At 39.6% G+C, this 13,278-nt stretch overlaps 2 protein-coding genes across 2 annotated transcripts; both read left to right on the top strand.

Annotated features, from left to right (window-relative positions):
- The first annotated feature begins 435 nt into the window (after nucleotides 1-435).
- LOC6507796 (protein embryonic gonad) lies at nucleotides 436-7,442 on the top strand. Its single transcript, XM_001956325.4, has 3 exons — nucleotides 436-853; nucleotides 4,895-4,972; nucleotides 5,745-7,442. The coding sequence occupies exons 2-3, from the start codon at nucleotides 4,895-4,897 to the stop codon at nucleotides 6,795-6,797; spliced, it is 1,131 nt and encodes a 376-aa protein (XP_001956361.1). The 5' UTR covers nucleotides 436-853; the 3' UTR covers nucleotides 6,798-7,442.
- Nucleotides 7,443-11,868: 4,426 nt separating this feature from the next.
- LOC6507797 (cyclin-H) lies at nucleotides 11,869-13,264 on the top strand. The gene is made up of 5 exons (XM_001956326.4): nucleotides 11,869-12,268; nucleotides 12,333-12,534; nucleotides 12,592-12,820; nucleotides 12,872-12,983; nucleotides 13,044-13,264. The coding sequence occupies exons 1-5, from the start codon at nucleotides 11,955-11,957 to the stop codon at nucleotides 13,159-13,161; spliced, it is 975 nt and encodes a 324-aa protein (XP_001956362.1). The 5' UTR covers nucleotides 11,869-11,954; the 3' UTR covers nucleotides 13,162-13,264.
- The last annotated feature ends 14 nt before the right edge of the window (nucleotides 13,265-13,278 follow it).

The following is a 13,278-nucleotide window of genomic DNA, read 5'->3' as shown; positions in this document are numbered from 1 at the left end:
GATCCAAGCGAACATGTTCGAAGTGAAGCCGCTAACAGAGTGCACTGAGAAAAAATATGGTATGGTTTGAAACATTTTTTTAACACAATTGTGCTATTTTATAAGCCACTAATAGTCCTTAGTCTAGTGGAATTCTTAAAAATGGTACTTCTACCTCTCGTTTAATATTATATGAGTTAGATTTTATTCAACAGTCTCAGCCAAGTTAACAGAGCCAGCCTCAAAACCGGCAGAGCAGCAGCAGCTGTTCGCAAAGCAGGAATTCCTGTCGCAGCCGCGGCGGCTGATTAACAGTTAAGTTTCGCCTTGCCGCTCAAGACGCGTGCGCTTTGTTGTTTCGGCTGCCGCGGATGCGGCTGCTGTTGCTGCCGTGGATGTTGCTGCTGCTGCTGCTGATGTTGCTGCTGCTGCTGGGATGAGATGATCTTTGAGGCCACGGCCAGGCCTCGAACAGTCCGAGTCTGTTTGGCGCTCAGAACGTAGATGGCGATTTAGTCTCGGATGGACGCTACGCCGCCAAGCATCGTCAGGCCTCGCTGCTCTCTCGCTCCGGCAATCGGAATCGAAATCAGTATCTTATTATTATAACTGATCGCGAACTTCTTCGGCATCGGATCGGCGACGAAATGAGCGCGAAGTGATAGCTGCAAGAGCCGTCGGCTAAATCGAATTCAATTGTGGCATGTGATTTCTATACTGGAAATGATCAGTTGATAATCAAGCATAAATCCTTAAGTGTGTGAAGTTAAGCAGATATTAACAAAACAAGTACAAACAAGCCAAAAATAAAACAGTGAATTTTTAAAGATACAATAATTTATGTAGTTTGGAAAATAAAAAGTTATTAGGAAAGGTAAGCTCATATTTTTTCAAAAGAAAAAGGCTACTCATTAGATCATTTAAAATTTTCAACAAATTAATCAAAGTTTGAATAATACGCAAAAAAGCAGAAAAGAATATATTAATAAAACATTTAATTGACAGCGTTTTGCATAATTAGCATAAATAACTTAATCAAAGCAGCCGATGAGGCGGCTGATAATTTTGTTAGAATCTCTATTTAAATAAAATATTTCGCAAAAAAATATAAATTTAATCAAAATCATTAATCATTAATCAAATGGAGGACAAGGCCAAAAAATGCAAATAATTTAAATAATTGCAATGTTTGCGAAAGGAATTATCGTATTTACTTTCTAATCATGGGCAAGCTCAAGTCCCAAGGGCTCGTACTTGCCGCCAAGGATGGCCAAGGATAGCCAGAAAAAGTGGACACTGGCGAAAACAAAGGAAGCTCATTGACATGCTCATTAATAATGTTATTGCCTTTTGTGCGATAAGTGTCAAGAAATTACTACAATAGGGGCAGAGAATGGACAAAGTTGGGAGATATTCAAACATTTAATTGTCCAACTGCTGTCGGCAATCAAGCAGAAAAGGGCCAAAGGCAGCAGCCCTTCGGCTGTAGACTAGATCGTGGATCCTCAATCCTCCATCCTCCGCTATCGAGGAAGAAGACAATTCAAACTAGAGCGTGTGACTGCTGAGTGGATTTGCATATTGCGAATGTCCGTCTCCAGTGGCTCGGCAGGGCTAATAATAAAGCATATTACCAGCAATTGTCTGCCGCGATCGGTGGCGAACAAGAAGGGTTTCCACTGTGTCTGTGTGTCAATGCTCCAGGGTTAGATGGGCGATGGACCCTAGACTCGGGGCTTTGTGGACGCTGGGTTCTTGATTCTTGTTCTATTTTGTAGCGGCTTCAAAATATTTGAGACAATCGTGGTTTGCTTGTTTGAACACCTTTTCTCCCTCTGTTGCCTTTTATCTGATTTGGCATTGTCCATCATTTTGTTTGCTTTAAAGGACACATTTTTTTCATACCCATGCATATATGTATGTAGATTTGTTGCGCCCTTGTTTATTATTCTTATTGAGGAAAATCCTTCCACTTTTTCCAATTCTTTTGGTCTGTCAACAGCAACTTGATGAGCTTGTTGAGAATGTAGCTACATTCAACTGATCTGGTTCTTATTGTCTAAGCCGCTGGCTGCTCTGAATACTAGTCCCCCGTCAAGTTCATCTCGGGGTAAAAAAAATTTTGTATATCCAGAGATTAGATCTGAACAATCATCCACTTGGCTTACAACCAATGAGTAGTTTCTGTAGCAGTTTAGGTTTCTAATTAATTGTTTGTACCGGCTCGATGTGTAACATTAATCTTGACTTAATCGGTAAGCCTGTCAGGCCAGAGATCGCTGCTATTCCCCGATCTGTCCAGTTCGATATACTTATAAGTTTGAACAATGGGAAGTCTAGTATGAAATTTGAAAGGCTTTTGACTCGGCCAAATACTCCTTCCTTGGGCTACATTGTTTTCCCACAATCAAATCTGGTCATCGAACTAAATAAATACAAAGATCACATTCACCTTTCGCAGTGGGGCTTGCCCGGAGGACTTTTAATTAGCTCGTGGTATGTCCTGCACTTCATGACTTTAATTTAGTCGAAGGAGGGGACTGGATATTGAAGACACTCCAGGTATTAGACAAGTTTGCGTCCGGCTAACTGGAATGACGGCCTTGGTCGGTGTCGTGATATCGCCAAAAGGATAGAAATCTTCAACTTTATCGCTCAAGCGTGCCGTTCGATTGCATTTCTTTCGGGTTTCTTAAAAAGGATCGAAATGATTTGGTAAATTTTTTAACTTATATCGGGAGATAAGCAGAGACAGATTTTATTTATTTAGTTTATGTACTTATTTAAATAGTAAATCTGATTGCATATCGCATGGTATAATTTATAATTAAATATTTCATATGACTTTGAAAAAGTTAGTATCATTAAAACTGTGCTTTCCATATTTTATATCTAATCAATGGACTGTCATTACTATAGACCCTGACCTTCTCGGATTTCTGCATTGCTGCCAAGAGCATTGTTTATAAATCCATTGCCCTAAGACTCCCCCATTCAGTGGCTTCCTTCACAGTCAAGATTATCGCCATAACGTTTGTTTCTGGGTCTCGGAGGTTCTTCTCGAAGGAGGTTGACGTTTCTTTTTCGTTTCCAACCAGTGGCTGGCTGGCAGCGATTGAAGATCTCCTTTGGCTGGAGCTCGGCTTGATGGTTTTCCCGCTTTCTGGAAAAGCGCACCGCTGTGCCGAAAATTGTCACGGTTTCGCGGTTGCCTGGCACACTCGCTGTGAAGGTGCAAATTTAATGTTTGCCAATTTAGCAACGCTCTGCTGTCACCTTTGGTGTCCATTAGCGAGCGTTTATATGCAAAGTGCCGAGCATTGGCAGGCCGGCAGAACCCCGGCAGTCGGCAAGAAGTTGGGGCTCCGGGATGGCTGCTAACCATTATCACAGGAGCAGCATCACGTTGTGGCACCACCACCTGCTGGGCACATTTTGCAGAGCAGTTCCCTGCCCCTGTCAGCCCTGGTCGGGAAAATATTTTTCAGATACAAACACTTCGGCTAGCACTTAACATAAATGGGAGGGAGTCCCAGTTCTCAGGAAGATTGTACTCTGTTAAAATAGCTCATATATGGGAATAAAAGAGGACTAAAAGTAGTTAATTGATTAATTACCTTTTTTATTATATTATTTAACATATTCTTGACCCTATTTTATGTCTAAATATAAACTGCAAACTCTATGAGAATGAGTGAAAAAATGCAATACAAAAATCTTATTAAAATTCCAAACCAACTATGCAGAATCTGTACTTAGTAACCCGAAAAATGTAACCAATTTGTATATTTTGAATTACGTCGTTAAGCTTCGTTTTGACCACATAAAAATAACAGTTTATTATACAAGTATAACCAACCACCATTTGACCTTACACGATTCGCTATAAAATCACATAATTTATACCCCGTTTCAACTTTGAATACCTTTTTCCCATACGCCCCATATTACCCGAAATGTGACTACAAAAAATCACCACGCCATTTATTAGCACACACATTTGGTGTCAAAGAATTCATATTGTATATCCATGACAAAATTGATCCCTCCCTCGGATTCTTCATGCTCATTAAATAGTTGACGCAGAATTTTCGCAAAAATATACATTTTATATGCGTTTTGCTGTAGCTTTTTTCGGTTGACCTTAAGCTTTATGGGCAGGCAAAACAAGTCACTATAGTACGTACATTGCATTAGATGTGCGAATGCTAGGTTCTCTGGGAAAAGGAGTGACAGAGAGGCTGGGCGACAGAGAGGGAAGACCGAGGAGACGAGGTGCAGGGTCTGAGACTTTGATGGTGCAAGCCCAAACCGGTCGTTGCATACCTCAATTTCTATCCACGACCTGTAGCGAAATAAAAAAACAAAATTCCGCAAAAAAAAAAGAATAAAAATAAAGAGAAACGCAGTGGGTCATCGGTTATGCATGTTTTTGTTGTTGCTGTTGCAGCAGCTCTTCTTCTTTTTCTTCAGCTTTTTGGCGTGGCTTTCGTGGCCATGGCCCCTTCTTCTACAGCCTCTCCGTCTTCCACAGCTGAGTCGAGAGTCAATGTGTTGGACCGCTAAAAAAAAGATTTCACAAAAAAAAAGATAAGAAAAATAATCTGTGAAAAAAGGCATCATCAATAACAAGGACAATCGTGAAGAAGTTGCCAAAGTTGGACTTTTTCAATTAGGCTGTCAGCAACACGTTTTAAGCCCAGCCAAGAGTTATGTACAAGTACAATGGGTTTATCAAATAGATATTCCAAATATAAGCAGTGATTTTCTTTTTTTTCTGAACAAAAAATAAAGAGAAAAGTGACTAGGATCGATAGAAACTCTTTCAACTAGTAACTACAGGTTTGGACTTTTGAAAGTTACATATTTTAAGGACTTCATTTATATTTCATAACTTATACTTAATCCTTTACAGATGAACCAGCTGTGCAAAGTGTGTGGCGAGCCGGCGGCGGGTTTTCATTTCGGGGCATTCACATGCGAGGGCTGCAAGGTGAGTTTCAATATCATGGGAATTTATCAACCCAAATTGAATTTTTATAGTATTTAATCCCCAGAGTTGTGAGAAACATGGAAGACTCCATTTCGCACATTACCGAGAAAGAAAACAAATATGTGCAAAAAATGATCTCGATTTTGGCTTTTACTTTTAGCGCGAAGCAAAATCGAAAATATTATTACTATAATTAAAATTCAATTCAGTAGATTAATCGATTTTTAATTGACTTTAAGTAGATACGTGTGCGCAGCGGACACAATAAAGGCTCACCTTCAAATGGCATGGGAAAATGTCTGCGAAATTTAGAGCATTTCAAAGGGAGAGGGGCGGGGCTGCCCCTGTAGGTATATAGAGCTAGGTAAGCCCCAAGGCGAGCACAATTGTAAACTGCAGTCAATCAAATAAAAATTACATGCATATTAGATGAGTCAGCGCATTCGAAAACAAAAGTCCCAGACACCCATCAAACTCCACTCACAGTTGAACTTCAAAATAAACTCAACCATGAGTTGGCATGGCTCCAAAACAAAGAAAACCAGCTGTGATACAGTAGAGCTACACTTTTTCCTATTCTTCTCGTTTAACTTCTGCTCCCCACAAAGCTTTACAAGTAGTTGACCAAATTATCCACGCACATTTTGTAATTGAGGCAAGTTCCAAGGGTGGGGAGTGTGCCAGAGACAGGTGCCAATAGGTGGAATAAATTTGAGTGGCGGTGTATATTTTTGATTAATATTTAACCTCTTTTCCGACCCATCCTTTTCAGTCATTCTTCGGCCGCACTTACAACAACATTGCCGCAATCGCAGGCTGCAAGCACAACGGCGACTGTGTTATTAACAAGAAGAACCGGACGGCCTGCAAGGCGTGCCGTTTGCGCAAATGCCTCCTAGTAGGGATGTCCAAGAGCGGATCCCGCTACGGTCGCCGCTCCAACTGGTTCAAAATCCACTGCCTGCTGCAGGAGCAGCAGACCACGTCAGGCACTGGAGGAGGGAACGGACCAGGCGGTGGACCTGGCGGAGTGAGTACTGCGAGTCTGGAGCAACTGGCACGCCTGCAGCAGGCGAGCAACCAGGCCAGGCAAACCTACCAAGACAAAACTAATCCCTGCATCAAGTCAGCCACTGCCACTTCTCCGCGGATGGAGGGATCGGCGGGCGGCGCAGGAGTAGGTGGACCATCTTCGCCGTCTTTTCTGCAGGCGGCGAAGTTTCATCACCATCATCAACGCCAATTGAAACTGGAATCCCGCCTTAGTAATACACCCAGCGATTCGGGGGCCTCGTCGGCAGGCGATCCCAACGAGGATGGAGCCACCAGCGTGCTAAGTGGTCACACCAACACTACCACCGCAACACCCACCACCGCCGCCGCAAACCTCCCCCGGCTGGATCTGAGGAACACCACATTTCCGGCGAGCTCGGAACCAGATGGAGATCTACAGCGCCAGCGCCACCAGGAGCTGCTGGAGATCTTCCGAAGCCACTCAGAGCCGCTGTACAGCTCCTTCGCCCCGTTCAGCCACCTGCCACCCGTACTCCTGGCCGCCGGCGTACCTCCGCTGCCCATTTTCAAGGACCAGTTCAAGGCGGAACTTCTGTATCCGGCTACCAGCAGTCCAGAGCTGGACGAACCCATCGATCTGTCACTAAGATCGCGCACAGACACCACCAGCCCGCTGGCCGGCGGCTCTAACAGTCCCAGCCTAAGTGAACCGGCTGCGGGGAGTCACTGCTTGGGGGAATCCCCGACCTTCGTGCGCAAGACCACGCCCCTCGATCTCACTCTGGTGAGATCTCAAACCCTGACGGGGTAAGGTTCCGTGGACGTCTTATGATTGCCAGAGAATTCGTTCGAGTGCCAAAACAATTTCACGTACTTTAGGTTTAGGTATGTAGAAGCTATTTTGATACTTGGGTAGGCCGTGGAGTTTTGAATCCATCCATACTTACCATCCATACTTAATCTGACAAAATGCAACGTCATATAATCTTTTATACCTTTTCCATATTCCTTTTCTAAAATTCAAATCATTAGGTCTCTAAAACTTATCGAACTACCCAAAAATAAATAGTTTGGAAGAAAAATATAAAAATTGAACAATTTTGGTGCCAGTGAAATTATGTACAAATATCCCTATGATTATGGCTTATATTAGCTCAATTTAAGTTAATAAGTTCTAAATAAAACGATAATAAGGCATGTAAACAGTACATTATAATATTTAGCCAAATTTACAAATGACTGTCAATTGATATAGGGTCGAAAATCATTTATATTTATATTGTTTTCTTAATTTATTTGTAAAATCTGTAATTAGCCATTTAAGATTCTTAATTTAAAGTGTTGTTTTTGTATTGGCTTTTTGTTTGTTTTATTAATTTTAAATAATTTATTTCCCTAACCATTTAAGAAGAGGATAAAATGTAAAAGATGAAATAAAATAAAAGCAAAAAGAAAGTGAAGGAAATCTAATTGAATTGACCATTTTAAGTTATTCATTGTCAATTTATGTGGAGTATTTTGCTCAGCTGTCTCTTTTTTCTTTCCTCCTGGGACTAACTTGAAATGCTCCATTCCATTGACACATGACCAAACTTTTGCCAGACCATATACAGTTGAAATTTGTTCAATATACAAGTGCATATCGCCAGATATATATGTTTTCAATTCGTATTCAACTGTCACGATGTCAGTGTTTACGTGTATATCCATCAAGGGGCGCACAGAAAGTCCTGGCCAGTCGATGCGTTATTCATTACATAACAGTGCGGGCTGACATATTTCCAAATGTCAGGCTACCTAGATGTTGACTATATAAATGTAATTATGACAGTCCAAGACAGATGACACAAGTTTATATCAACTCAACGGGAGAGCAAAGACTCGAAAGGCAGAAAAAAGAAAACAAAACAAATGACTTAGGAAACGAACACGATCTGGAGTTCGGCGGGAAAAAGTGACCATGTGCGTAAGTATTTATTTTAGTATTTATTTACGAGTATTTTACATTTCATTTTTGTTATCCGGTATTTCATTACATAGATTTCTTATATAAAAACAAATGACTTAAGAAACGAAGTTTAAACAGATTTAGAAGGAAAAAATTTATAGAAAGATTAGTATCTAAACTTTAAGATTTTAAGAAAACTATCAGTACTATTTAATCTGTTTACATTTGGAAAAGAAACCAAAAAAAACATGTTCCAGTTTTTTTTCATTTTCGTGATGAAAAATGTGCATAACTCGGTCAATACTCGGCAGAACCTGAAATGTTGGACCTTACCGGTCTTAGATAATCGAGTAGCATAGTTCTCAATCAAAAAATGGCAAACAAAATTTTGACTCACTTTTTGAAATTTTTTAAGGTGTACATTTTGTATAATTTTTTCGATCTTTTGATCCAGATCGATGGGGGATAGATCTCTTATTCATAAATGGTATTCCATTTTTCGATCGGTTACAAAATAGTTAAGATATTCAATAAAAAGTGAATCAAAAGTTTACATGTTGGCCAAATAAAATAACGGCTAAAATGTTGATCCAATTTTTTGATTTCCATGAAGGAAAATTTGCATAACTTGGCTAATACTTGTCAGATCCAGAAAATTTATATATTCCCGATCATAGAACTCCGATTAGCACCACTTTGAATCAAAACGTGGGTAACAAAAATTTTGACCCATTTTTCGAAATTTTTTAAGGGGTACCATCATGATTTTGGCCAAAAATTGGGTCCAATTTTTTTTGTGAGATTTTTTCGATCTTTTGGTGCAGGTTAATGGGGGATAGATCTCTGATTCATAAATGGTATTCCGTTTTTCAATCGGTTACGAAATAGTTAAGATATTCAATAAAAAGTGTACCAAAAGTTTAGATTTTGACAAAATAAAATAACGGCTAAAATGTTGATCCAATTTTTTAAATTCCATGATGGAAAATTTGCATAACTTGGCTAATGCTTGTCAGATCCAGAAAAATTATACTCACCCAATCATAGAACTCCGAGTAGCACAACTTTCAATCAAAACCTGCGTAACAAAAATTTTGACCCACGTTTCAAAATTTTGTAACGGGTGATTTTGATAAAAAAAAAAATTGGGTACAATTTTTTTTTTAAGAATTTTCCGATTTTGTGATGCGAATCTAAGGGGGATAGAACCATGACTCATAATTGGTATTCCGTTTTTCAATTGGTTGGATATTTAGTTAAGATATTTTCGAAAAAGCGAATAAAAATCTTAGATTTCCAGCAATATTTTTAAATTCATTTTCGCAAGGGAAACTAGGTAAAGAAAGCATGAAACAATATACATTATCTGTAATTATATTTTACATTACTATATTATTTGGGTGTTAACTGACTCATATTTATGTCCCCCTATTGGTCATATTCTCACACCCAGAAGTGTGTCTTACCGTAAAATCGCCAACCATTATAGGCCGCAGCCCCATATGCATATTTTTTGTGATGCCTGCCCATCTTCGTTGATTTATACACCTTAAACACTTCATTCCACTTCCACTTACCCATCACTCACACCCCAAACCGGGCACATATGTACGTAGACATAACTCTGTTGATTGGCTGCTAAACTCTCGACTGCCAATTCACACGTCTATTCGATGGGTCTCTATGTTTGTCGGTGTGTTTGCATCCCAGTGTGTGCGAGAGTATCTTTCGAAGCGAACACGCCCCCAGAGAGCGGCGAGACAAAGTGAGATACAAAGCTGAATAATCGCACGACACACGCACAATTAGCTGCGCCAACAGTAGCTGCTAAGCAGAAATAATGCCTCGACCGAAATGAACATGGAACGCGGTACTGGGAGCCTAGTGCCGGGAGCTACATAGGACCTGGGATCTGGCAGCCTGAAGATCGTGAGCATAAAACATCGACTCGCGTGCTCAATATGCCTTTAAAATGCATTTATGCACATCCTCCGATGTGAGGGGGCATCTTGGGGGGCTGGACTGCTCGCAGATCCACTTGTAGATGCTTGTTGAAGATACTTTCGCAATGAGTTTTATTGGTGTCGCTGATAGAAATCTTTTGGGGCAATACAATGGTTTACAGTACGCTCAAATATAGTATGTTATTAAGTATGTATTATTTTCACTTTAAATTCCATAAAATCCCCAGACCACCCACCTCAAATCCGAACTTATGTAATACAATACTTTGGTCCAATAATAAACATAACATTTTGTGACGATTTACGACGGCTGAACTTGAAGCATTCAATAAAATGATAAAAATAAATAAATCTATGGCACGGAGAAAATGAAATCAGTTTACAATCCGATCCAGACTCGGCGGGCGAGCATTTACAAACAATGAAATTCAATGCAATAATTCAAGATTCAATTGAATTTTAAGTACGCCCAGGCCCAGACCATAGCTTCCTTTCGGATCTGTAACTAGAGACTGACGATAAGCTAAGGCCAACTGACTGTCAGTCAGTCAGGCAGTCAGTCAGTGCGCCGACGGCAATCCATCTCATCCCTGTACCTCCGTCTTTGTGTCATTTCGGCTGTGCGCGACGCACGCGCATAAACTTTTTAGCTTGGAGATTGAACAATCGAAGGCGTCGTCTCATTGAGTCAGTGAGATTTTTAATATGGAATTGGCCTCAAAACGGCATTACCAATCAGCTGAAAAAAGTGTTACACTTTTGAAACAAGGAGAATTTTAAGCAGAAAAGGTAAGTTAGTCCAGAATCTAAAAACCACAATTTTTACCAATTAAATATAAAACTTTATTTAATTTTATACACTTTCTAACAATAGTAATTGAGAAGAAAACACTTAAAAATTAACCTTTCATTTCTCACTTTTTCGCATATCTATCTCGAAAACACTTCTCCCCTTGAACATCCGTTTAAGAGCAAGCACAGAAGACACTAAAACACCCATCACCTTGCCACAGTGAAATCGCTGAAAGATCAGCAGCAAAACGCTGCAACAAGAGTTCAGAGTTGTCAATAAAAATTAATTGCAATTTTATTGCCACAGAAGGCAGCTCCTGCATACAAAGTACTCGATACGCATGGCACTTGAATGCTCTTCAGCCAGGAAAAGATGCAATAGTTTTTAAAGAAGTTTGTACCCGTTTACCAATATTGAACTATAAAGTAAGATTTAACAATTTATGAAGTGCAATCGACAATGTAAGTACAAAAAAAATATAGTTTTTCGATCATTTTAGAATAACTTTCATGACAGAGAGTATTTAAACTTCTCTTCAAATCATTTTAAACTCAGCATACATTGTTGGCTTCCCGCTCAATGATTCAAGTGACCCAATTTCGCGAGCGAACACAAAAACCAAAAAGCAAATGAAAATTAATTCAATTTTGAGGCGATGATGCTGCAAGCACCTTAAAAGTTAAAAAAATGCTCAACACGTGCGTACCAAAACGAGATCAACGGACAAAACGGTCGTAAACTGGACCTATAAAGGAAACTGCCTCAAAAGTTTCTGGTAAGATTTTTTGAAATGTTTTTTTGACTATCCCAAAAGTATGCAATTTATTTCCACCCAATAAATATTAATGTTAAAAATAAATAAACTAAATTTAGAGGGATAGCAATGATTTATAAACAAAGCACACTATTTTTATAATCAAAAATCTTTTTAAATATTTTGTAAGGTTTTCCACAAAAAGCTCTGTTAAAAACTAAAAAATTTCTAAATTTCAAACAAAAAAGAGTCTTTTCAAGTATAAGTTATTTTATTATATATTTCGAAAAGTGCAATTATAATGATTTGTTATTTGATAACCTTGATTTAATTTAAAAATATTTAAAATATATTTTTGTAACGACTATATATTGAGTATGACCAAACATTAAAACCGTATCTGGTATTTTTATTTTTGTCATCCGAAAAATTCCCTCCACTGGTCACATTTTACCGGCTCCCATAAACAAATCTTTTTATTATTTGGAGTACAATAGATATGCCCCAAAATGTATCCTGTTAGCTCGCAAAAAAGATCATGGACTTTCGCCAATGAGGGGCAGTTGATGGCATTCCGCGTCGAGCAAAACCACAAGTATGTCGAGGAGCATGAAGAGGAGGCACAAGGTGGTGACCTAGACGAGTACTTCCTGACGCCGTCTGAGGAGCGCCTGTTGCTAAAGCAATATGAGATATATCTCTTCGATTTCTGCCGACGGTTTGATCCGCCTATGCCGAAGTGTGTGGTGGGCACAGCGTTCCACTACTTCAAGCGGTTCTATCTTAACAACACGCCTATGGACTATCATCCCAAGGAGATACTGTAAGCTCTAAGTTTTCAAAGATTATCTCGTTTATATTTTAACATGTTATCCTTTTCCTGTTAGAGCCACCTGCGTGTTTGTTGCCTGCAAAGTGGAGGAGTTTAACGTGTCCATTAATCAGTTCGTTAACAATATCAAGGGCGATCGCAACAAAGCCACAGACATTGTCCTGTCCAATGAGTTGCTACTCATAGGACAACTCAACTACTACCTCACCATACACAATCCGTTCAGACCCATCGAGGGTTTCCTCATAGACATTAAGGTTGGTTAATAGCTGTTCCTTGCAATGAATACTTTATTTCTTATGTTGTACTTGCAGACCCGAAGCAATATGCAAAATCCGGAACGCTTACGTCCGCATATTGACAGCTTCATAGATTCCACTTTCAATACAGACGCCTGCCTGCTTCACACGCCTTCACAGATTGGACTAGCAGCGGTTTTGCATGCAGCCAGCCGGGAACAGGAGAATCTCGATAGCTACGTCACGGATCTTCTCTTTGTATCCGCTCGGGATAAGCTGCCCGGTTTAATTGATGCCGTGAGAAGTAAGTTTGAGCTTAAAAAGGGAATTATTTCTGATAAGTTTTATTCCAAAGAGATCCGTATTATGGTGAAGCAATACCAACAGCCCGATCGAGATCAGGTCAAAGCCATTGAAAAGAAATTGGATAAGTGCCGCAATCAGGCCAATAATCCGGATAGTGAACTGTAAGTCAGAGAATATATTGTCTATTAAAGTTGTATTGTTAAATTTTTATCAAATATTAGCTACAAGGAGCGCCTGCGTCGTCTGTACACCGATGAGGATGATATGCCCGCCGAAGATGCATCATTCCACATAGCCGATGTGAGCTCCGACACATCCGCCATGAACATAAGTCAGTAGACTATCAGAATATGTTCACTTGGATGTTGAGAAGTTGAATACAGGTTTTTGTTGTAACCTTTTATTATATTGAAATAAAAACGAAGTTTTCCTATCAAATAAATAAACAAATTTGAA

Source organism: Drosophila ananassae, chromosome 2R (assembly GCF_017639315.1).
Source record: "Drosophila ananassae strain 14024-0371.13 chromosome 2R, ASM1763931v2, whole genome shotgun sequence".
Classification (NCBI taxonomy): domain Eukaryota; kingdom Metazoa; phylum Arthropoda; class Insecta; order Diptera; family Drosophilidae; genus Drosophila; species Drosophila ananassae.
Note: the sequence above shows the minus strand (reverse complement) of the source record. Positions and strands in the feature narration are given on the sequence as shown.

Excerpts from the sequence above, each read along its gene's own strand:
- LOC6507796 (XM_001956325.4), top strand. The coding sequence starts at position 4,895 with ATGAACCAGCTGTGCAAAGTGTGTGGCGAGCCGGCGGCGGGTTTTCAT. Across the intron at positions 4,973-5,744 it reads TCACATGCGAGGGCTGCAAG|TCATTCTTCGGCCGCACTTA; the intron begins GTGAGTTTCAAT and ends CATCCTTTTCAG.
- LOC6507797 (XM_001956326.4), top strand. The coding sequence starts at position 11,955 with ATGTATCCTGTTAGCTCGCAAAAAAGATCATGGACTTTCGCCAATGAG. Across the intron at positions 12,535-12,591 it reads GTTTCCTCATAGACATTAAG|ACCCGAAGCAATATGCAAAA; the intron begins GTTGGTTAATAG and ends TTGTACTTGCAG. Across the intron at positions 12,984-13,043 it reads AATAATCCGGATAGTGAACT|CTACAAGGAGCGCCTGCGTC; the intron begins GTAAGTCAGAGA and ends ATCAAATATTAG.